Raw genomic sequence first — 27,744 nt, 5'->3', positions numbered from 1 at the left:
TATAGATACACCATTAAATGACAGTGTCCTGTTTTTTACTATAGATACACCATTAAATGACAGAAAGTGTCCTGTTTTTTACTATAGATACACCATTAAATGACAGAAAGTGTCCTGTTTTTTACTATAGATACACCATTAAATGATAGTGTCCTGTTTTATTTACTATAGATACACCATTAAATGACAGAAAGTGTCCTGTTTTTTACTATAGATACACCATTAAATGACAGAAAGTGTCCTGTTTTTTTTTACTATAGATAAACCATTAAATGACAGAAAGTGTCCTGTTTTTTTTACTATAGATACACCATTAAATGACAGTGTCCTGTTTTTTTTACTATAGATACACCATTAAATGACAGAAAGTGTCCTGTTTTTTACTATAGATACACCATTAAATGACAGAAAGTGTCCTGTTTTTTACTATAGATACACCATTAAATGACAGAAAGTGTCCTGTTTTTTTTACTATAGATACACCATTAAATGACAGTAAGTGTCCTGTTTCTGTTATTTTACGGATTTATTTCTTAGAGTGTACTGTTCGGGATTACAGTGAATGAAAACAGACTAAAACAGTAAAAAACAAAGGAAACAAAAGTCCCTCCAGGTGTCTGTACAGAAAGAAATTTTCTTCCCAAAGAAGAAGTATGGAGTCAAAAATGTGATGGATCAATTCTTTCTGTACAGACACCTGGAAAGTCAACAAGATACTCTCTCTACATGCAGCCTTTTCCTCCTTAAATACCTTAAAGTACAAAGACACAAGAACAAATGGCAGTCAAAAGTTGTACTATACACTTCTTGGCTCTGAGATATGCAAATATATGTATATACCAAAAGGTGTTCCCACAGGTCCCTGTAGGATCAACATTAATGTGTGTTGTGTTTAAGTCTCTGTTAATCTAGTAGCTCTTACTTTGAAATGTTACAACATTGTGACCAAAACCTACTTCCTAATACAGTGAGGACTGCAATTTCAAATAAATTTCTCACTATGTGAAAGGAGGGAACACGTGCTACGCTGTAAAAAACTAAAGAACAAACTGGGAACAGGATTTCTTTCTGGACAACGGCATCCACAAACCTTTGGCCATATACTGTATCTTCCAGCTGAATCCTGTCAGTAGTCCTGAGCTGAGAAAGACAACAAACACACTCACAGTAACATTCTGCTTTTATTGGAACAAGAGCCAGAATTCAAAGCAACACATGACAGAAGGTCCAAGTCAACGGCATTTCCACCATTTAATGATCAGAGCTGACATCTTTAAAGGACTGGAAGTGGAAGAAGTTTACATGGAAATGAGGAATCTGTTCAATCACTTTGAATCACTTTGTACAAAGTTCATTGATGGATTTATTACAAGAAGCTGAAAGATTTCTGTGATCCTGTACAGACTCAGCTGATCTGTTCTCTACCAGGAGGAGACTCCCCCTCCTGCACAGAACACAGGGACACTGAGGAACCAGACCAGAACCCAAATCCAGGATAAAGAGGTTCAGTGAATGTGGTGTTGAAGGTGTGGAGGTGGATCAGTGTGTCAGAGGAGACTCTGTAGAAGGACAGAGAGCCAGCAGGACAGTCCACATACACTGCTACTCTACCAGAGGAGGAGGAGGAGGAGGAGGAGAGGGAGGAGAGGCGGGAAATTAATGAAGAGGAAGAGGAGGAGGAGGATGAGAGCTTTGTTTCTCTCTTATTGTGCCAGACAGAGTAATCACCAACAAAGCAGTTCAGACTCCAGGACTGATCATTCCTTCCAAACCTGCAGTCTTCTCTGTCTCCTCTCCTTCTGATTCCTCTGTAACTCACTGATATATCAACAATTCCTTTCCACTCCACCTCCCAGTAACAGCGACCAGTCAGACCATCTCTACACAGCAGCTGAGGCCTCCAGTCAAACCTGTCTGGATGATCAGGATATGACTGAACCTGTCTCATAAGTGTCGCCTTCCTGTTGTTGTCAGACAGTTTGATCCTTCTGTTTACTGTGTTTGTGTCGATTGTGAGTTGACAGGAATCTGATGGAGAGAATCCAGCTGCAGTTATTGATCTATCATCTGTTCACTGATTGGCACTTTGAATGAGTGATGTCACAGTCTGAAGATGGTTGAATGTTTTCATGAATCAAATGAAAAACACACTTACACTTCCTCAGACCTGGTCTCAACCATCGGACTCCAGCAGGCTCCACCCTGAAAGGAGGAGGGGGGTCAGAGCAGCATCAAACATGGACATTACATTCCTCTCATACACATGTACACAATATGTGTGAACCCCCCCCCATCAGCCTCACAGTGGTTTGATCCACTGCTTCCCTTTTTACCTCTCCTCTTGTTGGGAATTATTTTAGAGCATTATAGTCTAAATTTTTATCATTAATTACTACAGTGATGGTGGTCTGCATTGTCATCATTTATAGTGTGAAGTTAGGATCACAGTGTTAAAACTCTACAGCTCTGTGTGACTCTATAGCTCTGAGTGTGTGTGTGTGTGTGACTCTATAGCTCTGAGTGTGTGTGTGTGTGACTCTATAGCTCTGAGTGTGTGTGTGTGACTCTATAGCTCTGTGTGTGTGAGTGTGTGTGTGTGTGACTCTATAGCTCTGAGTGTGTGTGTGTGTGACTCTATAGCTCTGAGTGTGTGTGTGTGACTCTATAGCTCTGTGTGTGTGAGTGTGTGTGTGTGACTCTATAGCTCTGAGTGTGTGAGTGACTCTATAGCTCTGAGTGTGTGTGTGACTCTATAGCTCTGTGTGTGTGAGTGTGTGTGTGTGTGTGACTCTATAGCTCTGAGTGTGTGTGTGACTCTATAGCTCTGTGTGTGTGTGTGTGTGTGTGTGACTCTATAGCTCTGAGTGTGTGTGTGACTCTATAGCTCTGAGTGTGTGAGTGACTCTATAGCTCTGTGTGTGTGAGTGTGTGTGTGTGTGACTCTATAGCTCTGAGTGTGTGAGTGACTCTATAGCTCTGTGTGTGTGAGTGTGTGTGTGTGTGACTCTATAGCTCTGAGTGTGTGTGTGACTCTATAGCTCTGAGTGTGTGTGTGACTCTATAGCTCTGAGTGTGTGTGTGTGACTCTATAGCTCTGAGTGTGTGTGACTCTATAGCTCTGTGTGTGTGTGTGACTCTATAGCTCTGAGTGTGTGTGTGACTCTATAGCTCTGTGTGTGTGTGTGTGACTCTATAGCTCTGAGTGTGTGTGTGTGTGTGACTCTATAGCTCTGTGTGTGTGTGTGACTCTATAGCTCTGAGTGTGTGTGTGTGTGTGTGACTCTATAGCTCTGAGTGTGTGTGTGTGTGTGTGTGACTCTATAGCTCTGAGTGTGTGTGTGACTCTATAGCTCTGAGTGTGTGTGTGTGTGACTCTATAGCTCTGAGTGTGTGTGTGTGACTCTATAGCTCTGAGTGTGTGTGTGACTCTATAGCTCTGAGTGTGTGTGTGACTCTATAGCTCTGAGTGTGTGTGTGACTCTATAGCTCTGAGTGTGTGTGTGTGTGTGACTCTATAGCTCTGAGTGTGTGTGTGACTCTATAGCTCTGAGTGTGTGTGTGTGTGTGACTCTATAGCTCTGAGTGTGTGTGTGACTCTATAGCTCTGAGTGTGTGTGTGACTCTATAGCTCTGAGTGTGTGTGTGTGTGACTCTATAGCTCTGTGTGTGTGTGTGTGACTCTATAGCTCTGTGTGTGTGTGTGACTCTATAGCTCTGAGTGTGTGTGTGACTCTATAGCTCTGTGTGTGTGTGTGACTCTATAGCTCTGAGTGTGTGTGTGTGTGTGTGTGACTCTATAGCTCTGAGTGTGTGTGTGTGTGTGTGTGACTCTATAGCTCTGAGTGTGTGTGTGTGACTCTATAGCTCTGAGTGTGTGTGTGTGACTCTATAGCTCTGAGTGTGTGTGTGTGACTCTATAGCTCTGAGTGTGTGTGTGTGACTCTATAGCTCTGAGTGTGTGTGTGTGTGACTCTATAGCTCTGTGCGTGTGTGTGTGACTCTATAGCTCTGTGTGTGTGTGTGACTCTATAGCTCTGAGTGTGTGTGTGACTCTATAGCTCTGAGTGTGTGTGTGACTCTATAGCTCTGAGTGTGTGTGTGACTCTATAGCTCTGAGTGTGTGTGTGACTCTATAGCTCTGAGTGTGTGTGTGTGACTCTATAGCTCTGTGTGTGTGTGTGTGACTCTATAGCTCTGAGTGTGTGTGTGACTCTATAGCTCTGAGTGTGTGTGTGACTCTATAGCTCTGAGTGTGTGTGTGTGTGACTCTATAGCTCTGAGTGTGTGTGACTCTATAGCTCTGTGTGTGTGTGTGACTCTATAGCTCTGAGTGTGTGTGTGACTCTATAGCTCTGAGTGTGTGTGTGACTCTATAGCTCTGTGTGTGTGAGTGTGACTCTATAGCTCTGAGTGTGTGTGTGACTCTATAGCTCTGAGTGTGTGTGTGACTCTATAGCTCTGTGTGTGTGTGTGACTCTATAGCTCTGAGTGTGTGTGTGACTCTATAGCTCTGAGTGTGTGTGTGACTCTATAGCTCTGAGTGTGTGTGTGACTCTATAGCTCTGAGTGTGTGTGTGTGACTCTATAGCTCTGTGTGTGTGTGTGACTCTATAGCTCTGAGTGTGTGTGTGACTCTATAGCTCTGAGTGTGTGAGTGTGACTCTATAGCTCTGAGTGTGTGTGTGTGACTCTATAGCTCTGAGTGTGTGTGTGACTCTATAGCTCTGAGTGTGTGTGTGACTCTATAGCTCTGAGTGTGTGTGTGTGTGACTCTATAGCTCTGAGTGTGAGTGTGTGTGACTCTATAGCTCTGAGTGTGTGTGTGACTCTATAGCTCTGAGTGTGTGTGTGTGACTCTATAGCTCAGTGTGTGTGAGTGTGACTCTATAGCTCTGAGTGTGTGTGTGACTCTATAGCTCTGAGTGTGTGTGTGTGTGACTCTATAGCTCTGAGTGTGTGTGTGACTCTATAGCTCTGAGTGTGTGTGTGTGACTCTATAGCTCTGAGTGTGTGTGTGACTCTATAGCTCAGTGTGTGTGAGTGTGACTCTATAGCTCTGAGTGTGTGTGTGACTCTATAGCTCTGAGTGTGTGTGAGTGTGACTCTATAGCTCTGAGTGTGTGTGTGACTCTATAGCTCTGAGTGTGTGTGTGTGACTCTATAGCTCTGAGTGTGTGTGTGACTCTATAGCTCTGAGTGTGTGAGTGTGACTCTATAGCTCTGAGTGTGTGTGTGACTCTATAGCTCTGAGTGTGTGTGTGTGACTCTATAGCTCTGAGTGTGTGTGTGTGACTCTATAGCTCTGAGTGTGTGTGTGACTCTATAGCTCTGAGTGTGTGTGTGACTCTATAGCTCTGAGTGTGTGTGTGTGACTCTATAGCTCTGAGTGTGTGTGTGACTCTATAGCTCTGAGTGTGTGTGTGACTCTATAGCTCTGAGTGTGAGTGTGTGACTCTATAGCTCTGAGTGTGTGTGTGTGACTCTATAGCTCTGAGTGTGTGTGTGACTCTATAGCTCTGAGTGTGAGTGTGTGTGACTCTATAGCTCTGAGTGTGTGTGTGTGTGACTCTATAGCTCTGAGTGTGTGTGTGTGTGACTCTATAGCTCTGAGTGTGTGTGTGTGACTCTATAGCTCTGTGTGTGTGTGTGTGACTCTATAGCTCTGAGTGTGTGTGTGACTCTATAGCTCTGAGTGTGAGTGTGTGTGACTCTATAGCTCTGAGTGTGTGTGTGTGTGACTCTATAGCTCTGAGTGTGTGTGTGTGACTCTATAGCTCTGAGTGTGTGTGTGACTCTATAGCTCTGAGTGTGTGTGTGTGACTCTATAGCTCTGAGTGTGTGTGTGTGACTCTATAGCTCTGTGTGTGTGTGTGTGACTCTATAGCTCTGTGTGTGTGTGTGACTCTATAGCTCTGTGTGTGTGTGTGACTCTATAGCTCTGTGTGTGTGTGTGACTCTATAGCTCTGTGTGTGTGTGTGTGACTCTATAGCTCTGTGTGTGTGTGTGACTCTATAGCTCTGAGTGTGTGTGTGTGACTCTATAGCTCTGTGTGTGTGTGTGTGACTCTATAGCTCTGTGTGTGTGTGTGACTCTATAGCTCTGTGTGTGTGTGTGTGACTCTATAGCTCTGTGTGTGTGTGTGACTCTATAGCTCTGAGTGTGTGTGTGACTCTATAGCTCTGAGTGTGTGTGTGTGTGACTCTATAGCTCTGAGTGTGTGTGTGTGTGACTCTATAGCTCTGAGTGTGTGTGTGTGACTCTATAGCTCTGTGTGTGTGTGTGTGACTCTATAGCTCTGTGTGTGTGTGTGACTCTATAGCTCTGTGTGTGTGTGTGACTCTATAGCTCTGTGTGTGTGTGTGACTCTATAGCTCTGTGTGTGTGTGTGTGACTCTATAGCTCTGTGTGTGTGTGTGACTCTATAGCTCTGAGTGTGTGTGTGTGACTCTATAGCTCTGTGTGTGTGTGTGTGACTCTATAGCTCTGTGTGTGTGTGTGACTCTATAGCTCTGAGTGTGTGTGTGACTCTATAGCTCTGAGTGTGTGTGTGACTCTATAGCTCTGTGTGTGTGTGTGTGACTCTATAGCTCTGAGTGTGTGTGTGTGACTCTATAGCTCTGAGTGTGTGTGTGTGACTCTATAGCTCTGTGTGTGTGTGTGACTCTATAGCTCTGAGTGTGTGTGTGTGTGTGACTCTATAGCTCTGAGTGTGTGAGTGTGACTCTATAGCTCTGAGTGTGTGTGTGACTCTATAGCTCTGAGTGTGTGTGTGTGACTCTATAGCTCTGAGTGTGTGTGTGACTCTATAGCTCTGAGTGTGTGTGTGTGACTCTATAGCTCTGAGTGTGTGTGTGTGACTCTATAGCTCTGAGTGTGTGTGTGACTCTATAGCTCTGAGTGTGTGTGTGACTCTATAGCTCTGAGTGTGTGTGTGTGACTCTATAGCTCTGAGTGTGTGTGTGTGACTCTATAGCTCTGAGTGTGTGTGTGACTCTATAGCTCTGAGTGTGTGTGTGTGTGACTCTATAGCTCTGAGTGTGTGTGTGACTCTATAGCTCAGTGTGTGTGTGTGTGACTCTATAGCTCTGAGTGTGTGTGTGTGTGACTCTATAGCTCTGAGTGTGTGTGTGTGACTCTATAGCTCTGAGTGTGTGTGTGTGACTCTATAGCTCTGTGTGTGTGTGTGTGACTCTATAGCTCTGAGTGTGTGTGTGACTCTATAGCTCTGAGTGTGTGTGTGACTCTATAGCTCTGAGTGTGAGTGTGTGTGACTCTATAGCTCTGAGTGTGTGTGTGTGTGACTCTATAGCTCTGAGTGTGTGTGTGTGACTCTATAGCTCTGTGTGTGTGTGTGTGACTCTATAGCTCTGTGTGTGTGTGTGACTCTATAGCTCTGAGTGTGAGTGTGTGTGACTCTATAGCTCTGAGTGTGTGTGTGTGACTCTATAGCTCTGAGTGTGTGTGTGACTCTATAGCTCTGAGTGTGAGTGTGTGTGACTCTATAGCTCTGAGTGTGTGTGTGACTCTATAGCTCTGAGTGTGAGTGTGTGTGACTCTATAGCTCTGAGTGTGTGTGTGACTCTATAGCTCTGAGTGTGTGTGTGTGTGACTCTATAGCTCTGAGTGTGTGTGTGTGACTCTATAGCTCTGAGTGTGTGTGTGTGTGACTCTATAGCTCTGAGTGTGTGTGTGTGTGACTCTATAGCTCTGTGTGTGTGTGTGTGACTCTATAGCTCTGTGTGTGTGTGTGTGACTCTATAGCTCTGAGTGTGTGTGTGTGACTCTATAGCTCTGAGTGTGTGTGTGTGACTCTATAGCTCTGAGTGTGTGTGTGTGACTCTATAGCTCTGTGTGTGTGTGTGACTCTATAGCTCTGAGTGTGTGTGTGTGACTCTATAGCTCTGAGTGTGTGTGTGTGACTCTATAGCTCTGTGTGTGTGTGTGTGACTCTATAGCTCTGAGTGTGTGTGTGACTCTATAGCTCTGAGTGTGTGTGTGTGTGACTCTATAGCTCTGAGTGTGTGTGTGTGTGACTCTATAGCTCTGTGTGTGTGTGTGTGACTCTATAGCTCTGTGTGTGTGTGTGTGACTCTATAGCTCTGAGTGTGTGTGTGTGACTCTATAGCTCTGTGTGTGTGTGTGTGACTCTATAGCTCTGAGTGTGTGTGTGACTCTATAGCTCTGAGTGTGTGTGTGTGACTCTATAGCTCTGAGTGTGTGTGTGACTCTATAGCTCTGTGTGTGTGTGTGTGTGACTCTATAGCTCTGAGTGTGTGTGTGTGACTCTATAGCTCTGAGTGTGTGTGTGACTCTATAGCTCTGAGTGTGTGTGTGTGACTCTATAGCTCTGAGTGTGTGTGTGTGTGACTCTATAGCTCTGAGTGTGTGTGTGTGACTCTATAGCTCTGAGTGTGTGTGTGACTCTATAGCTCTGAGTGTGAGTGTGTGTGACTCTATAGCTCTGAGTGTGTGTGTGACTCTATAGCTCTGTGTGTGTGTGTGACTCTATAGCTCTGAGTGTGTGTGTGACTCTATAGCTCTGAGTGTGTGTGTGACTCTATAGCTCTGAGTGTGTGTGTGTGTGACTCTATAGCTCTGAGTGTGTGTGTGACTCTATAGCTCTGAGTGTGTGTGTGTGACTCTATAGCTCTGTGTGTGTGTGTGACTCTATAGCTCTGAGTGTGTGTGTGACTCTATAGCTCTGAGTGTGTGTGTGACTCTATAGCTCTGAGTGTGTGTGTGTGTGACTCTATAGCTCTGAGTGTGTGTGTGACTCTATAGCTCTGAGTGTGAGTGTGTGTGACTCTATAGCTCTGAGTGTGTGTGTGTGTGACTCTATAGCTCTGTGTGTGTGTGTGTGACTCTATAGCTCTGAGTGTGTGTGTGACTCTATAGCTCTGAGTGTGTGTGTGACTCTATAGCTCTGAGTGTGTGTGTGTGTGACTCTATAGCTCTGAGTGTGTGTGTGACTCTATAGCTCTGTGTGTGTGTGTGACTCTATAGCTCTGAGTGTGTGTGTGACTCTATAGCTCTGAGTGTGTGTGTGACTCTATAGCTCTGAGTGTGTGTGTGACTCTATAGCTCTGAGTGTGTGTGTGACTCTATAGCTCTGAGTGTGTGTGTGTGTGACTCTATAGCTCTGAGTGTGTGTGTGACTCTATAGCTCTGAGTGTGTGTGTGACTCTATAGCTCTGAGTGTGTGTGTGTGTGACTCTATAGCTCTGAGTGTGTGTGTGACTCTATAGCTCTGAGTGTGTGTGTGTGACTCTATAGCTCTGAGTGTGTGTGTGACTCTATAGCTCTGAGTGTGTGTGTGACTCTATAGCTCTGAGTGTGTGTGTGACTCTATAGCTCTGAGTGTGTGTGTGTGACTCTATAGCTCTGAGTGTGAGTGTGTGACTCTATAGCTCTGAGTGTGTGTGTGTGACTCTATAGCTCTGAGTGTGAGTGTGTGACTCTATAGCTCTGAGTGTGTGTGTGACTCTATAGCTCTGAGTGTGTGTGTGACTCTATAGCTCTGAGTGTGTGTGTGTGACTCTATAGCTCTGAGTGTGTGTGTGACTCTATAGCTCTGAGTGTGTGTGTGACTCTATAGCTCTGAGTGTGTGTGACTCTATAGCTCTGAGTGTGTGTGTGTGACTCTATAGCTCTGAGTGTGTGTGTGTGACTCTATAGCTCTGAGTGTGAGTGTGTGACTCTATAGCTCTGAGTGTGTGTGTGACTCTATAGCTCTGAGTGTGTGTGTGACTCTATAGCTCTGTGTGTGTGTGTGACTCTATAGCTCTGAGTGTGAGTGTGTGACTCTATAGCTCTGTGTGTGTGTGTGACTCTATAGCTCTGAGTGTGTGTGTGACTCTATAGCTCTGAGTGTGAGTGTGTGACTCTATAGCTCTGAGTGTGTGTGTGACTCTATAGCTCTGAGTGTGTGTGTGACTCTATAGCTCTGAGTGTGTGTGTGACTCTATAGCTCTGAGTGTGTGTGTGTGTGACTCTATAGCTCTGAGTGTGTGTGTGACTCTATAGCTCTGAGTGTGTGTGTGTGTGACTCTATAGCTCTGAGTGTGTGTGTGACTCTATAGCTCTGAGTGTGTGTGTGACTCTATAGCTCTGAGTGTGTGTGTGTGACTCTATAGCTCTGAGTGTGTGTGTGTGTGACTCTATAGCTCTGAGTGTGTGTGTGACTCTATAGCTCTGAGTGTGTGTGTGTGACTCTATAGCTCTGAGTGTGTGTGTGTGACTCTATAGCTCTGAGTGTGTGTGTGACTCTATAGCTCTGAGTGTGTGTGTGTGTGACTCTATAGCTCTGAGTGTGTGTGTGTGACTCTATAGCTCTGAGTGTGTGTGTGACTCTATAGCTCTGAGTGTGTGTGTGTGTGACTCTATAGCTCTGAGTGTGTGTGTGACTCTATAGCTCTGAGTGTGTGTGTGTGTGACTCTATAGCTCTGAGTGTGTGTGTGTGACTCTATAGCTCTGAGTGTGAGTGTGTGTGACTCTATAGCTCTGAGTGTGTGTGTGTGACTCTATAGCTCTGAGTGTGTGTGAGTGTGACTCTATAGCTCTGAGTGTGTGTGTGTGACTCTATAGCTCTGAGTGTGTGTGTGTGACTCTATAGCTCTGAGTGTGTGTGTGTGTCTCTAGCTCTGAGTGTGTGTGTGTGACTCTATAGCTCTGAGTGTGTGTGTGTGAGTCTCTAGCTCTGAGTGTGTGTGTGTGACTCTATAGCTCTGAGTGTGTGTGTGACTCTATAGCTCTGAGTGTGTGTGTGACTCTATAGCTCTGAGTGTGTGTGTGTGACTCTATAGCTCTGTGTGTGTGTGTGTGACTCTATAGCTCTGAGTGTGTGTGTGTGACTCTATAGCTCTGAGTGTGTGTGTGTGACTCTATAGCTCTGAGTGTGTGTGTGTGACTCTATAGCTCTGAGTGTGTGTGTGTGTGACTCTATAGCTCTGTGTGTGTGTGTGTGACTCTATAGCTCTGAGTGTGTGTGTGTGACTCTATAGCTCTGAGTGTGTGTGTGTGACTCTATAGCTCTGAGTGTGTGTGTGTGTGAGTCTATAGCTCTGAGTGTGTGTGTGTGTGAGTCTCTAGCTCTGAGTGTGTGTGTGTGTGACTCTATAGCTCTGAGTGTGTGTGTGTGTGAGTCTATAGCTCTGAGTGTGTGTGTGTGAGTCTCTAGCTCTGAGTGTGTGTGTGTGACTCTATAGCTCTGAGTGTGTGTGTGACTCTATAGCTCTGAGTGTGTGTGTGTGACTCTATAGCTCTGAGTGTGTGTGTGTGAGTCTATAGCTCTGAGTGTGTGTGTGTGTGAGTCTCTAGCTCTGAGTGTGTGTGTGTGACTCTATAGCTCTGAGTGTGTGTGTGTGACTCTATAGCTCTGAGTGTGTGTGTGTGACTCTATAGCTCTGAGTGTGTGTGTGTGACTCTATAGCTCTGAGTGTGTGTGTGTGTGACTCTATAGCTCTGAGTGTGTGTGTGACTCTATAGCTCTGAGTGTGTGTGTGACTCTATAGCTCTGAGCGTGTGTGTGTGTGACTCTATAGCTCTGAGTGTGTGTGTGACTCTATAGCTCTGAGTGTGTGTGTGACTCTATAGCTCTGAGTGTGAGTGTGACTCTATAGCTCTGAGTGTGAGTGTGACTCTATAGCTCTGAGTGTGAGTGTGACTCTATAGCTCTGAGTGTGTGTGTGACTCTATAGCTCTGAGTGTGAGTGTGACTCTATAGCTCTGAGTGTGAGTGTGACTCTATAGCTCTGAGTGTGAGTGTGACTCTATAGCTCTGAGTGTGTGTGTGACTCTATAGCTCTGAGTGTGTGTGTGTGACTCTATAGCTCTGAGTGTGTGTGTGACTCTATAGCTCTGAGTGTGAGTGTGACTCTATAGCTCTGAGTGTGAGTGTGACTCTATAGCTCTGAGTGTGTGTGTGACTCTATAGCTCTGAGTGTGTGTGTGTGACTCTATAGCTCTGAGTGTGTGTGTGACTCTATAGCTCTGAGTGTGTGTGTGACTCTATAGCTCTGAGTGTGTGTGTGACTCTATAGCTCTGAGTGTGAGTGTGACTCTATAGCTCTGAGTGTGTGTGTGACTCTATAGCTCTGAGCGTGTGTGTGACTCTATAGCTCTGAGTGTGTGTGTGACTCTATAGCTCTGAGTGTGTGTGTGACTCTATAGCTCTGAGTGTGTGTGTGTGTGACTCTATAGCTCTGAGTGTGTGTGTGACTCTATAGCTCTGAGTGTGTGTGTGACTCTATAGCTCTGAGCGTGTGTGTGACTCTATAGCTCTGAGTGTGTGTGTGACTCTATAGCTCTGAGTGTGTGTGTGTGACTCTATAGCTCTGAGTGTGTGTGTGACTCTATAGCTCTGAGTGTGTGTGTGTGACTCTATAGCTCTGAGTGTGTGTGTGACTCTATAGCTCTGAGTGTGTGTGTGTGACTCTATAGCTCTGAGTGTGTGTGTGTGTGACTCTATAGCTCTGAGTGTGTGTGTGTGTGACTCTATAGCTCTGAGTGTGTGTGTGTGACTCTATAGCTCTGAGTGTGTGTGTGACTCTATAGCTCTGAGTGTGAGTGTGTGTGACTCTATAGCTCTGAGTGTGTGTGTGTGACTCTATAGCTCTGAGTGTGTGTGTGTGACTCTATAGCTCTGTGTGTGTGTGTGTGACTCTATAGCTCTGTGTGTGTGTGTGTGACTCTATAGCTCTGAGTGTGTGTGTGTGACTCTATAGCTCTGAGTGTGTGTGTGTGACTCTATAGCTCTGAGTGTGTGTGTGTGTGACTCTATAGCTCTGAGTGTGTGTGTGTGTGACTCTATAGCTCTGTGTGTGTGTGTGTGACTCTATAGCTCTGAGTGTGTGTGTGTGTGACTCTATAGCTCTGAGTGTGTGTGTGTGTGACTCTATAGCTCTGAGTGTGTGTGTGACTCTATAGCTCTGAGTGTGTGTGTGTGACTCTATAGCTCTGAGTGTGTGTGTGTGTGACTCTATAGCTCTGAGTGTGTGTGTGTGACTCTATAGCTCTGAGTGTGTGTGTGTGTGACTCTATAGCTCTGAGTGTGTGTGTGTGACTCTATAGCTCTGAGTGTGTGTGTGACTCTATAGCTCTGAGTGTGTGTGTGACTCTATAGCTCTGAGTGTGTGTGTGTGTGACTCTATAGCTCTGTGTGTGTGTGTGACTCTATAGCTCTGAGTGTGTGTGTGACTCTATAGCTCTGAGTGTGTGTGTGTGACTCTATAGCTCTGAGTGTGTGTGTGACTCTATAGCTCTGTGTGTGTGTGTGACTCTATAGCTCTGAGTGTGTGTGTGTGACTCTATAGCTCTGAGTGTGTGTGTGACTCTATAGCTCTGAGTGTGTGTGTGACTCTATAGCTCTGAGTGTGTGTGTGTGACTCTATAGCTCTGAGTGTGTGTGTGACTCTATAGCTCTGAGTGTGTGTGTGACTCTATAGCTCTGTGTGTGTGTTTGACTCTATAGCTCTGAGTGTGTGTGTGTGTGACTCTATAGCTCTGAGTGTGTGTGTGACTCTATAGCTCTGAGTGTGTGTGTGACTCTATAGCTCTGAGTGTGTGTGTGTGTGACTCTATAGCTCTGTGTGTGTGTGTGTGACTCTATAGCTCTGAGTGTGTGTGTGACTCTATAGCTCTGAGTGTGTGTGTGTGTGACTCTATAGCTCTGAGTGTGTGTGTGACTCTATAGCTCTGAGTGTGTGTGTGTGACTCTATAGCTCTGAGTGTGTGTGTGTGACTCTATAGCTCAGAGTGTGTGTGTGACTCTATAGCTCTGAGTGTGTGTGTGACTCTATAGCTCTGAGTGTGTGTGTGTGTGACTCTATAGCTCTGTGTGTGTGTGTGACTCTATAGCTCTGAGTGTGTGTGTGTGTGACTCTATAGCTCTGAGTGTGTGTGTGACTCTATAGCTCTGAGTGTGTGTGTGACTCTATAGCTCAGAGTGTGTGTGTGTGTGACTCTATAGCTCAGAGTGTGTGTGTGTGTGACTCTATAGCTCTGAGTGTGTGTGTGACTCTATAGCTCTGAGTGTGTGTGTGACTCTATAGCTCTGAGTGTGTGTGTGACTCTATAGCTCTGAGTGTGTGTGTGTGACTCTATAGCTCTGAGTGTGTGTGTGTGTGACTCTATAGCTCTGAGTGTGTGTGTGTGACTATAGCTCAGAGTGTGTGTGTGTGACTCTATAGCTCTGAGTGTGTGTGTGACTCTATAGCTCTGAGTGTGTGTGTGTGACTCTATAGCTCTGTGTGTGTGTGTGACTCTATAGCTCTGAGTGTGTGTGTGTGACTCTATAGCTCAGAGTGTGTGTGTGTGACTCTATAGCTCAGAGTGTGTGTGTGTGTGACTCTATAGCTCAGAGTGTGTGTGTGTGTGACTCTATAGCTCTGAGTGTGTGTGTGACTCTATAGCTCTGAGTGTGTGTGTGACTCTATAGCTCTGAGTGTGTGTGTGTGTGACTCTATAGCTCTGAGTGTGTGTGTGTGACTCTATAGCTCTGAGTGTGTGTGTGACTCTATAGCTCTGAGTGTGTGTGTGTGTGACTCTATAGCTCTGAGTGTGTGTGTGTGACTCTATAGCTCTGAGTGTGTGTGTGTGTGACTCTATAGCTCTGAGTGTGTGTGTGTGACTCTATAGCTCTGAGTGTGTGTGTGACTCTATAGCTCTGAGTGTGTGTGTGTGTGTGACTCTATAGCTCTGAGTGTGTGTGTGTGACTCTATAGCTCTGAGTGTGTGTGTGTGTGACTCTATAGCTCTGAGTGTGTGTGTGTGACTCTATAGCTCTGAGTGTGTGTGTGTGTGACTCTATAGCTCTGAGTGTGTGTGTGTGACTCTATAGCTCTGAGTGTGTGTGTGACTCTATAGCTCTGAGTGTGTGTGTGTGACTCTATAGCTCTGAGTGTGTGTGTGTGTGACTCTATAGCTCTGAGTGTGTGTGTGTGACTCTATAGCTCAGAGTGTGTGTGTGTGACTCTATAGCTCTGAGTGTGTGTGTGACTCTATAGCTCTGAGTGTGTGTGTGACTCTATAGCTCTGAGTGTGTGTGTGTGACTCTATAGCTCTGAGTGTGTGTGTGTGTGTGACTCTATAGCTCTGAGTGTGTGTGTGACTCTATAGCTCTGAGTGTGTGTGTGTGACTCTATAGCTCTGAGTGTGTGTGTGTGTGACTCTATAGCTCTGAGTGTGTGTGTGTGTGTGACTCTATAGCTCCTTTGTGTGCTCTGGGAGCAGAATCAGACAGCAAGGCAGCATCAAAAACAGCAGCAAAGGAAAATGTAGAAGCAGAATTAGTGAAAATCTTGTTCCAAAACATACATCAATATAGTCCATCACAGTAGGAATGTCCTGTCTCTAGCACACAGCACAAAAGACACCAGCTTATTCCACAAAGTCAAGTTAGGGTTCCAACGAAGGTTAAAATGAAGGGCAACTGGACTTGGTTGGAGCTCAGTCCAGTTGCCCTTCATTTTAACCTTCGTTGGATAACTATGACCTGGATGACTGAGAATCTTCATAGACATCAAGTTAGGGTTAAAATAGCATGATCAGCATGCCTAGGACACAGACAGGGGGAGAAGTGCAGTCAAAAATCAAAAATCATTCTTATTTCATAATTTATAATCATCTTATCCTTAATTAGTATTAATTATTAATCATTCTTAGTCATTTTCTTTTTACCTAGGTGTGTCTTGTCTTTACCTGTAAGTGCTGAACTGTAGAAACAAGCTCACTGTGGTTAAGATCCCTGAGTGGCAGCATTGGCTGCAGACACCGAGACTATGCACGCCTTGTTCAACTGTTATCTACTGTAGATTTATGACAGCAGGAGAGGCTGCAGGTGTTCAACATCTGCTGTGACAAGTGCATGCTTTGGTCTGCTGTTATCTACTGTTGTTATGACTACATGATGAACTGCTGATGTGTCAGTCTGCTGATATTAAGACTGCATGTTTAATTACTGATTAAGGGTTTGATTGTCAACTTCCAACCTTTGATGCTTACAGCCTGTGTGAGCTTCGAGTGAACTTACTGAAGGAATTCTTGCTTAACTTTTCACATCAGAGAGAGGATGAACAGAAGACGACAGAGAGAGGATGAATAGAAGACGTCAAAAAGATGATAAGCAGAAAGTAGAAGACAGCCAGCAGATCAAGATTACTATAAGAAACCAAGTATTAATGAAAGGCACTGCACTACATGTTATTCTTGTAGTAATTCTTTAAGAAACATAATTGTGTGTCAGATTATGCATGCATAACTTAAAAAAAGGGGATATATAAGGCTGTCTGCAGACCACAGGGTTGACTCAATACTCCGACCTGCAGGGATGTTGGACGGGTTTATCTGTCCTGTATTGGAATAAACTCTTCTAAAGTTAATGAAGTATTTTTTGACAAAGTTTAAAAAGCTGGTGAAGGTGGGGACCAGGCTTAAGTCGTACATCTGACCAAACACTCTCACACTGTGTGTTAGGACTGAGATTAGTTACTATGGTTACAGGGAAGCTGTTTGACTTTGTTAGTAATAGTAAGGGTTGCATGACATGGAACCTATTGAAAATAAATCCACATTTTTAATAAAATATTAATAGAAAATAGAAAAAGCGCTAAAATACGAGCGAAATAGTCTCATTTGTCCAGAGTACTGCTACAATTCAGCTTTGGTTTGAAGTCCCTGGGTCACATGACATGGAAGCTATTGAAAATGAATCAAACATCAAGGCCATGTTTCATCAGTTCAGAGTACCAGCTGAGGATTCAGATCTGTTGAGGTTTATCTGGATGGAGACCATAACTGGATCCTAGTAGAGCACAGAATAGTTGTGCATTTGTTAGGAGCCACATCTTTGCCGAGTTGTGCAAGTTTTACCTCAGATAATTTGGGATAATGGCCCAGCCAAACCTAAACAGGCAGCGGCTGTGTTTTGCGATTTTGTTTGGCGTCAACTCACACTGTGTTTCAGCAGTGGAGCGTTTAGCTACACGTTGTTAACATGTTATTCATTTGTCATTTTGTATGTTTCTACTACAGATAACAGCTCTCTGTGAGCCCGTTCCGTTTCGTTTTCTGCAGGCTAATGTTACATATCCACATGCAGCATTTCAGAATAAAAGCATTCTGCCTGTCAGATTTTGCTTATTCACTCAGGTGTTTTGGATATTTGTGCTTCTACCATGGTTAAGTAGGCTACGTAGTTAAATTGTTTCTTATTTTGACTTTTTTAACTGTGTTTCTTTTTTATATATGATCAGGAGTGTGCAAAGGGTGTTTTTATTCGACCGGATTCTCTATGCCGTTCTGTGTCTGATGTGTTCTTCTTGCAGACCTCCAACACAAAGATCTCCTTTTATGTTCAACCAGTGTTTCTGTTCTAAACAAAGGAAAAGGACTTCCTACGTGTGTGACTGTTCACAAAACATTCATATTCACCATTAACGAAAATAAGCTCCTCTATCAGACTGACTGTCTGTGGCTACAGCAAGGCCTCTTCATACCTGAGAGTGTGCAGGCTCCAGTGTGGATCCTCCAGTCCAGCAGACAGCAGCTTCACTCCTGAGTCTCCTGGATGATTGTAGCTCAGGTCCAGCTCTCTCAGATGGGAGGGGTTGTAGCTCAGAGCGGAAGCCAGAGAAGCACAGCCTTCCTCTGTGATCAGACAGCCTGACAGCCTGCAAACACACAAACCAACACTCAGGAACCATCTGAGGACAAGAGGCGGGTGCTTTTTGTTTCAGATACAAATTTAGGCCACATCTTTAAAATCATGTGTGGCATTTCATAATTCAATAACAAAATTATTATTATTAGAAATGATTATAGTCTGGAAACTAATGCTGAAGTTTAATTAAAGGTCCTTGACAAATCATACCAGCAGACATAATCACAGAGTAGCTGTTTATTCACCAATGTAAATCAGATTTTAGATGGTCATCAGTTCAGTGGGTTAATTAATCCTGACCTCAGGATTTCCAGTGTACAGTGGGGACTCTGCAGTCCAGCAGACAGCAGCTTTACTCCTGAATCCTGCAGGTTGTTGTTACTCAGGTCCAGCTCTCTCAGACCAGAGGACTGGGAGCTGAGAACTGAGGACAGAGTTTCACAGCTTTGCTCTGAGAGGTTACAGAAGCTCAGTCTGGAGAGTAAATAATCAACAAGACAAACATTTGTTTTTAAATCTGAGATTTTGGTGATGCACTACACCGTACATAATCTTTTCTTTGCTGTTTTAATTTAAACACGTTTGAGTTGTGGAAACTAATCATGACTGAATCAGGAATAAACAGACAACCAGTAATTAAAATGACATAATATCAAAACGTGAAAAAGGTTTTCCGTCTCTGCCAAAGCTCATATGTTGTGCTGAACAATGTGTGAGTCTGAATGATAATCAAATACAGGCCACACATGATCACAGCTTCTCTCTCAGAGGTTACACAGACTCATTCTGGAGAGACAACAAGAAGGAAACAAGTAAAAACACATTTATTTTTTTCTCCAGTTGAAAGATAGCAGAGTAGTTATTGATGAATTAATCCCACTTACAGAGCTTTCTTGGAGGCTTTGACCACTGGCAGCAGCCTCAGAAGAACCTCCTCTGAAGCAGAGTATTTCTTCAGGTCAAACACGTCCAGATCTTTTTCTGATGACAGTAAGACGAAGACCAGAGCTGACCACTGAGCAGGAGAGAGTTCATATGTGGAGAGTCTTCCTGAACTCAGGTACCATTGGATTTGATTCACTAGAGAACGTTCCTTCAGTTCATTCAGACAGTGGAACAGATTGATGATTTTCTCTGCAGAGGGAGTCTCTTCAATCTTCTTCTTGATGTACTTGACCGTCACCTGATTGGCTTCTGAGCCATGTCCTGTCTGTGTCAGCAGGCCTCGTAGGAGAGTCTGATTGGTCTGCAGTGAAAGACCCAGGAGGAAGCGCAGGAACAAGTCCAGGTGTCCATTTGAACTCTGTAAGGATTTGTCCACGGCTCTCTGGTAGAACTGTGTCTCTGACTTCTGGGAGGTTGATTGTTCTTCTGCCAGCAGATTGACACCAGAGTTGATGAAGATCAGTTGGACATGAAGAGCAGCCAGAAACTCCTGAACGCTCAGATGGACGAAGCAGAACACCTCGTCTTGATGCAGCCCACTCTCCTCTTTAAAGATCTGTGTGAACACTCCTGAGTACACTGAGGCTGCTCTGATATCGATGCCACACTCTGTCAGGTCTGATTCATAGAAGATCAGGTTTCCTTTCTGCAGCTGCTCAAAAGCCAGTTTTCCCAGAGACTCAATCATCTTCCTGCTCTCTGGACTCCAGTGTGGATCTGTCTCAGCTCCTCCATCATACTTGATGATTTTCAGTTTGGACTGAACCACCAGGAAGTGGATGTACATCTCAGTCAGGGTCTTGGGCAGCTGTCCTCCCTCTCTGGTCTTCAACACCTCCTCCAGAACTGTAGCAGTGATCCAGCAGAAGACTGGGATGTGGCACATGATGTGGAGGCTTCGTGATGTCTTGATGTGGGAGATGATTCTGCTGGCCTGCTCCTCATCTCTGAATCTCTTCCTGAAGTACTCCTCCTTCTGTGGGTCAGTGAACCCTCTGACCTCTGTCACCATGTCAGCACACCCAGGAGGGATCTGATTGGCTGCTGCAGGTCGTGTGGTTATCCAGAGGTGAGCAGAGGGAAGCAGGTTCCCCCTGATGAGGTTTGTCAGCAGCACATCCACTGAGGTGGACTCTGTAACATCAGTCAGGACCTCATTGTTGTGGAAGTCCAGAGGAAGTCGACACTCATCCAGACCGTCAAAGATGAACACAACCTGGAACTCTTCAAACCTGCAGATTCCTGCTTCTTTGGTTTCAGGAAAGAAGTGATGAACAAGTTCCACCAAGCTGTACTTTTTCTCTTTCAGCACATTCAGCTCTCTGAAAGTGAATGGAAATGTGAACTGTATGTCCCGGTTGGCTTTGTCTTCAGCCCAGTCCAGAGTGAACTTCTGTGTTAAGACTGTTTTCCCAATGCCAGCCACTCCCTTTGTCATCACTGTTCTGATTGGTTCATCTCTTCCAGGTGAGGCTTTAAAGATGTCTTCTTGTCTGATGGTTGTTTCTGGTCTGTCTGGTTTCCTGGATGCTGATTCAATCTGTCTGACCTCATGTTCATCATTGACCTCTGCAGTCCCTCCCTCTGTGATGTAGAGCTCTGTGTAGATCTGGTTCAGAAGGGTTGGGTTTCCTGCTTTAGCAATCCCCTCAAACACACACTGGAACTTCTTTTTCAGCTTAGATTTAAGTTTACGCTGACAAACTGGAGCAACAAGTCCTGAATGAAGACACAAAACAGATCAATCAGTGATTTATAAAGTCCATGTGACAGTTTCATTTCCTTATATAAACATGTTTCCCCCCATATGTTGAGCCATCAGTAAATGTCCCGTTTATCCAGCAGCTTAAATCTTTAGAGAAATCCTCTTACTGCTCTGCAGATGCTCAGCCAGCTCCTCCTGCTTCATTCTCCTCAGGAAGTGCAGTGTGATCTTCAGAAATGCCTCTCTGCTGCTCCTCCTCTGCTCTTCATCCTCACTGTCCAACACCTCCTCATCCTCCCTCTGACTCTCAAAGCATTCTGGGTAATCTGAACTCAGACCCTTCTGGATCTTCTTCAGCTCGTTCTTCACAAAAGTGACAATGTTCTCCTCCAGCAGCTGGAACAGAATATTATATGAAGGACACAATCAAAGTCAAATCATGGAACCAAACATCAGATCCATGTTGGACAGACTGACAATCCACTGGTCTAAAAAGTGCAGCGTGGAGATTATTGTGAACAGAATAGATGGAAAAGTAGTTGTTGTACATGTACAGACCATAAATATGGAGTCCAGGTGTGTTTGATGCTGCTGGGCAGACTGACCACTGGGAACCTCTGAGCTCTCCTGGTGGACTCTGTGGGGGAATCATGAAGAGTTCACATTATGTCTGTCCACACAGAGACAGAGACACAAGGTAAAGGCAGTCACTTTGGAGCTGCTCAACTGTCAGAACATGTGTGTAGACAATGTTAAACTGAAGCCAAGAGCTGAAGACTGGTTATACTGGTTCTTCTGGGCAGCTTCAGATGTGAGAATATAAATGTATGTGAAGGAGAAGGAGGAATGCACAGACCTGTATATTGGGGAAACTAAACAACCACTACACAAACGCATGGCTCAACACAGAAGGGCCAACTCCTCAGGTCAAGACTCTGCAGTCTACTTACATCTGAAGGACAGAGGACACTCGTTTGAGGACCACCAGGTGCACATTTTAGACAGAGAAGATGGATGGTTTGAAAGAGGTGTCAAGGAAGCATCTACAGCAGGGTGGAGAAGCCGTCATTGAACAGGGGAAGGGGTCTACGCCACCACTTATCCCCCACTTACAATGCTGTCCTTTCATCACTTCCCAGGAAACTCAACAAACGTAACCTATTGGCCTCAGGTGAAGATACCAACGATGGTCGTTCAGTCTTGGCCACAGGTAGTCTTAACGACTGTAACGACTGTCGTCACAGCAACAAGGAACACTAACGAACCAGCGGTATCAATGACCCGGGATAACGACCCCACTGAGGTTAAATAGCTGTGTTTCCCTGCCAGTCAGTCAGAACTGAAGAAGTCCTTTGGATGAGGGACGAAACGTCTTCCAGTATCTTCAACCAAGTCCAGTTGCCCTTGATTTTAACCTTCGTTGGGTATCCCTCAAGGCTCGATTTTAGGCCCTCTCTTATTTTCACTATACATGATTCCTCTTGGTACTATTTTTGACAAATGCTATTTTGTATCATTGTTACACAGATGATACACAGTTTTACATACCTGTTACACCTGACAGCACTTACTCTCTGAAGAACCTCTTAAACTGTCTGACTGATATCAAAGGCTGAGGTAATCCTATTCCTATTTGGTCATTAGCTGCTTGGTCCCCTGACTACAAACTTGCACAATGTAGTGAAGAATTTAGGTGTTTTTATGGATACTTCTTTGAATTTCAACAAGCAAATCAGTAGTGTCGTGAAAGCCAGTTTTTTATCAGCTTAGAACCATAGCCAAATTGAAGCCATTTTTATCCCATAGAGACCTGAAAACAGTACATGTGCTTATCACCTCATGGCTGGACTACTGTAATTCCCTGTATAGGGGCTGACCCATTCAACACTTTCCCAACTACAATTGGTTCAAAATGCAGCTGCTCGATTTTTAACTGGAACAAAGAATAGACAACACATTACTCCGGTCTTGTCTCACTTGCACTGGTTACCGGTAAAATACAGAATTTATTTTAAAATTCTATTATTATGTTTTTAAAGCCCTTAATGGGTTAGCCCCAATATTCATTACTGATCTGCTAATTCCATATTATGTGCCTAGGTCGCTCAGGTCATCTTCACAACAACCCCTCTTAGTCCCCTTCTCACGCCTTACAACCAAAGGTGACCGGGCCTTTTCTGTTGCTGCCCCCAAGCTTTGGAATAGTCTTACATCTAACATCAAGTCCCGCCCCACCATTGAGTACTTCTAATCTAATTTAAAGACCTACCTTTTTTCTCTGGCTTTTACCTGATTCTGTCCCTTATTTTAATCCATTTTAATCTGACGTTCTAATTTACTTCCTTTTAGTGTTTTTGAATTTTATCTCTACCAAGTTCTCCATATTCCTTATATTAATGTGTAGTGGTGCATTAGTGTTTTATAGTATGGTTGGATACACAGTGTTATATACTCTTTGTTCTTTTGTTCGTTTATACTTGTTTTTTAATGTGTTGTGTTCCTGGAAAGCACTTTGGGTCAATTCCTGTTGTTTTTAAATGTGCTATATAAATAAAGCTGACTTGACTTGACTAAAGTGGGAGCCCAAAACAGACACCATCATAAAGAAGGCCCAGCAGAGGATGTACTTCCTGCACCAGCTCAGGAAGCTCAACCTGCCTAAGGAGCTGCTGATCTACTTCTACACAGCCATCATCCAGTCTGTCCTCTGCAGGTCCATCACTGTCTGGTTTGGATCTGCCACCAAAAAGGACAGGAGCAGACTACAACGGACAGTCAGGACTGCAGAAAAGATCATCGGTGCCAACCTGCCCTCCATTCAGGACTTTTACATTTCCAGAGGAAACGGGCAGGAAACATCACTGCAGATCCATCTCACCCCGGACACAACCTGTTCCAGTTCCTCCCCTCTGGTAGGCGCTAAGGAGCACTGTACTTCAAAACCAACAGACTCAGGAACAGTTTCTTCGGTGAAACCCTTACAAATGGTTCAGAATGCAGCAGCGTGTCTGGTTTTTGATCAGCCCAAAAGGACTCATGTCCCTCCATTACTCAGTGACCTCCACTGGCTCCCCGGGGCCTCCAGAATAGATTCAAGTCACTAATGCTGCATAGGGAGTAACTACTGGGTCTGCACCATCTACCTAAACTCCATAATACAAACTTACGTTCCTTCTCGGCCGCTAAGCTCCTCCAACGAATGGCTCTGCCATCCCTTCACACAAAGCAATCCCAGTCCCTGTTCTCATCTGTGACACCACGATGGTGGAACGAGCTACCACACGCCATCAGAGCAGGGGCGTCCCTCTCTGACTTCAAGAAGCTCCTGGAAACTCTGCAGAGAACACTTCCTCTTATAACACCTCTAACCTCTAACATGCACTGCCTGTGCTCTTCTTCTTCTATCCCCTTACAATTATCTTGTATTGATGGCACTTTTTTGTTAACTCTTACTTCTCTCCCTGGGTATTTACCCCACTGATGCGTCTGCACAACACAAACCTGGAATATTGCACATGTAAATATCTCATGTTGTTCTTTATCTGCAAACAGTTGGATTATTTTTCCTCTATTCTTTTCTTATTCTTATACAACTTGCATTTGTTTATTCCATATTTATATATTTCTACATTTATTTATGTCAACTGTATGTTTGTCTACGTGTAGCACCTCATCACCAAAGCTAATTCCTCGTACGTGTAAAAAACTACTGGCCCATAAAGCTCTTTGTGATTCTATGTGCTATTAGCTCTTATTAGCATTATTATTGCTCTTACTAGTATATATTGTCAGCTGGAGACCTCGTGCAGTATTTGATGCTCTGTTGATGCTTGTATGTTGTTCCTCAAATGTACAGTAAGTCTCTTTGGAAAATGAGTAAATGTAAATGTGGAACTCAGACTGCTGAAGCCTTATATTGTCCTCAGCTGAACTTTCCAATGTCTTTCTACACAGAAGCAGGACTGTGGACTCTGTCCTCCATCACTTCCATTGAAACCCCATCAGGAAGAGATCTCTTCAGGGCCAGTGTGCACAGGAGGAACAATTCCAGCCACCAACAACTCTTTCAGTGGACATATGGGCATGACAGTGTTGTTTAGGGACAGACTGGAAAACATGTGGACCTGTCCTTTAATCCTAATCTGGCTCTGACCTTCATCATCATTCTAGGAGAACATGGACATTAGAAGGACAACTGGTCAGACTGGATTTAATGAGGACAAACATCAGCAGGGAGCAACATGAGGAGGGAGACATGAACATTTAGCTCTGATTGGCCAACACTGTTTAATACTGACAGATACTCACTGTCTGTCAGACACATGTCCTCCTTTAAAATTAATGAGGCGACCCATTGACCAGTCACTGTTGAAGGACACACAGCTGGGCTCAGGTCCAGGTCCAGGTCCAGGTCCAGCAGAGGGTTGTCGTCCTTTAAAATTAATATGGCGAGGATTTGACCGGTCACTCTTGAAGGACATACAGCTGGGCTCAGGTCCAGGTCCAGCAGAGTCTGGTCCCTGCTGCTGCTCTGGGCTTCAACACAACACACACAGAGCTTTGAGAGTGAATAATGATGGTGGAGTGATTTGAGTCCTGGACAGTTAGAGATCCTCATCTCACCTCTGAGCTTTGGTCTGGCTGTCATGTTCCCCACACAGAGTGCTTTTAGAAGGAGGGACTCCCTCCTCTCTGTCCTCACACTGACTCATTCTGCTCAACTCACATCCACTTTCACCTGGAGAGGAAACACAAATCATTCATCTGCACATCAGCTCAAATCCTCCTTTCCATCATTTCTCCTGGAAAAAGATCAGCTGCTCCTCCACTGATTGGCTGCTAGTTTCTGTTTCATATCAGTGGCAGCTGAATGCAGTCAGACAGCAGCGTGAGGCAGAGGAAGCTGCCATCAGCTGCTCCTCCACTGATTGGCTGCTAGTTTCTGTTTCATATCAGTGGCAGCTGAATGCAGTCAGACAGCAGCGTGAGGCAGAGGAAGCTGCCATCAGCTGCTGGACTTCTACTATCAGTCCACTAGATAGAGACATGAAGCTGCAGCACACACACCATGCATGGAGGACCAGCTACATTTACTGAAGGACTGAAGCTTCAGTTTCTTTAATAATCAGTAAAGTAGTGTTCATTTTTATACTCTGTTCTGCTTTGATGTTGGAAATTTTATGTTAAAGTATTTGAATAAACTCGTCCTGTGCTGCAGCTGCGTTTCTTGCGCAATCCTCTGTTGTATAAAGACATTAATGCTGAACCTGGAGAACGAGCCCAAAGTCCACAGAGATAAACTGTCCAATGAAAAGGCTGTTCTGAGATTACACTGGGCTCCCTGCGATGACAGCGACTACGACTTGTAATGGAGTATTTCTAAACTCCAGTTTTGCTGCTTCAACCATCTGAATATTTTTCTGCTTTTAGTAAGTTACTGCAGGGGATATATGACTGAGAGTAGTAATATAGTTTTATATGCTTTACATCTACACTTCATAATAAATCTTCTGCTGCCAGGGGCCCTTTCAGTTGAGGCCCTTGGCAGCGGCATATAGTACCAGCAACAAAGACACGGAGAGACAGCGCTTCCATAAAAATATATATATATAACCACCTACCAGAGTTTGGAGAAGTGAAGCGTCTGCTGAATCTTCTGTAACGACAGATCCTGTTAACGAGAAAACATTTCTGACAGGTTACATTACCTTCAGCTGGAGAAAACTATCTGCGCCACAACCTCCAGAGAAGTGATCTTTGAACAGGAAGCAGCCAGAGCGGCGTGTGAATGTTAATAATTAATCCTATCTGTTAATAAGTTGTGATGAAGTGGCAGTTTGTAGACAGATAACAGAGCTGGAGTTCCAGAAAGCACAGATCCCTTTAACTGAGAGTTGTTACTATGGTAACCTACTTGTCCAGATCTCTGCCTGTTGTGTTGTGCAGCTGTGATGTGATCTGTCTTCCTTCTTGGTTTATTCTGTCTTCTAGGGTTAATTTGTCATTTCTGCTTTAGTCTGTTGTGGTCTAGAGGATTAAGCCGGGATTTTCCAGATATCCTGTCTGAATTAAGCCTGGCTCGGTCGCACATGGCAGTTTATTCTGTACAGCCAGGCTTAGTAAATCCTGGTGCCTTATCTGCTCAGTCAGCAGTCCCGCTGATCAAAAACCAAAGTGTGTTTTTCAGTTATGTTCTTATCTATGTGTTTTGCATATTTTTCATCAGCCTGCATTAAAATAGCAGTTGTGGTTATTAGGTTTAATTATTGGAGAAGAGGGCTGCACCACACTTTGCACACAATGAGCAACAGCGAGGAGGTTTACGTGGAATAAAAGCACAGGTAAAGAAAAATGATAAACAAAAGAAAAAGTAACACGGGCACAGTAAAATAACAGCCAAAGAAAGTGTGGCAGTCTTTAGTGGACCGACTGAATGTGTGAGAAGCTAAAACTATCACTGCTCTGAACTGAAACTGTCATAATTATAATGTTATATTGTGCCTTAGAAGCGAGTACCGGACGTAATGTCGCTCATGAATTGTATGGCACACACACACACACACACACACACACACATGCTCCCAAATTATAGTCCCACTTCAATAAGGAGGCTATATCGTGCACTGTTTCAACAGGGAGAGGACACCACAATGATTTCTGACCTTTTTTCCTCCCTGGGATCATCTGCTGCAGCCTGGGAGAGAAAATAATGATTAACACATTGTGTTACAGTCATGCTGAGAGTGTGCTTTGCAGTAATAACTTCTTTTTGTAGATTTTTACTCAGTGCCTCTTTTTATCTCCGTATCTAAGTCCAAGTCCTGCTGGGGTTTTAGTTGATATTTTATATTATTATTATTATATAAGAGCAAGGGCAAGTTACAAATATGATACAGTATTTTCTATAAGCACCACATCACTGACTTATTCTATATTATCCATATGGACTCAACAAGAACACCATTTTCACACAAAGTTGATCTCTGCCTAGGCCCACTATATATACACACTTTTAAAAAGCATTTGTATAAAATGTTGCTTGCAAAAATGTTAAATAACCGAAAATGCTTTAACACTTTAAAAACCAGGGGCAACGGGGCTCAGGGTGAAACCTCTGATTTCATTTTTTAATTTTCGTTGTTTTAAGCCCAAAAAATCCGCCTATTTTGTCGCTCCGAGTCCCAGCGGGCGCCATCTTGATTATTGCACAATACCCGGGAGCTGCCTGCCTGTCTCTCTTCTTTTTCTGCAGTCTTTTTGTCCATTTTCTGCCCGACCCATTGACCCCATCACTGTGGGACGTTCTCAATCTACAGGCCTGTAAAGCATGGGAGTGCTTTCACTGTTTTTATCAATATTTCAATGTTTTATGATTTGGAACTTGTTGTCTGGACAGAAAAAAGATATCTCCCAATAAAACATTTAAACAGTAAATA

At 44.2% G+C, this 27,744-nt stretch overlaps 2 protein-coding genes across 3 annotated transcripts in view; both read right to left on the bottom strand.

Annotated features, from left to right (window-relative positions):
* LOC119912008 (zinc finger protein 271-like) overlaps nt 1-27,744 on the bottom strand; it is a 128,254-nt gene that overhangs the window by 44,275 nt on the left and 56,235 nt on the right. The gene's annotated exons all lie outside the window — the stretch shown is intronic.
* LOC119911799 (NLR family CARD domain-containing protein 3-like) lies at nt 715-26,085 on the bottom strand. 2 transcript variants are annotated; one of them, XM_038730731.1, is made up of 10 exons: nt 25,930-26,085; nt 24,932-25,046; nt 24,617-24,844; nt 20,867-20,945; nt 20,476-20,704; nt 18,543-20,322; nt 17,959-18,132; nt 17,495-17,668; nt 2,156-2,202; nt 715-751 (listed from the first exon to the last, which is right to left on the bottom strand). In XM_038730731.1, exons 2-10 carry the CDS (start codon nt 25,018-25,020, stop codon nt 744-746), a joined length of 2,808 nt encoding a protein of 935 aa, XP_038586659.1. In that variant the 5' UTR covers nt 25,021-25,046; nt 25,930-26,085; the 3' UTR covers nt 715-743. The 2 variants fall into 2 exon arrangements, with proteins under 2 accessions (XP_038586659.1, XP_038586658.1); XM_038730730.1 differs by lacking the exon at nt 715-751 and adding an exon at nt 1,163-2,028.

This window comes from Micropterus salmoides, unplaced genomic scaffold, assembly GCF_014851395.1.
Source record: "Micropterus salmoides isolate LMB-PRFRI ecotype aquatic unplaced genomic scaffold, ASM1485139v1 Ms_hic_scaffold_2, whole genome shotgun sequence".
Taxonomy (NCBI): Eukaryota; Metazoa; Chordata; class Actinopteri; order Centrarchiformes; family Centrarchidae; genus Micropterus; species Micropterus salmoides.
This window is presented reverse-complemented; position numbering and strand designations above follow the sequence as displayed.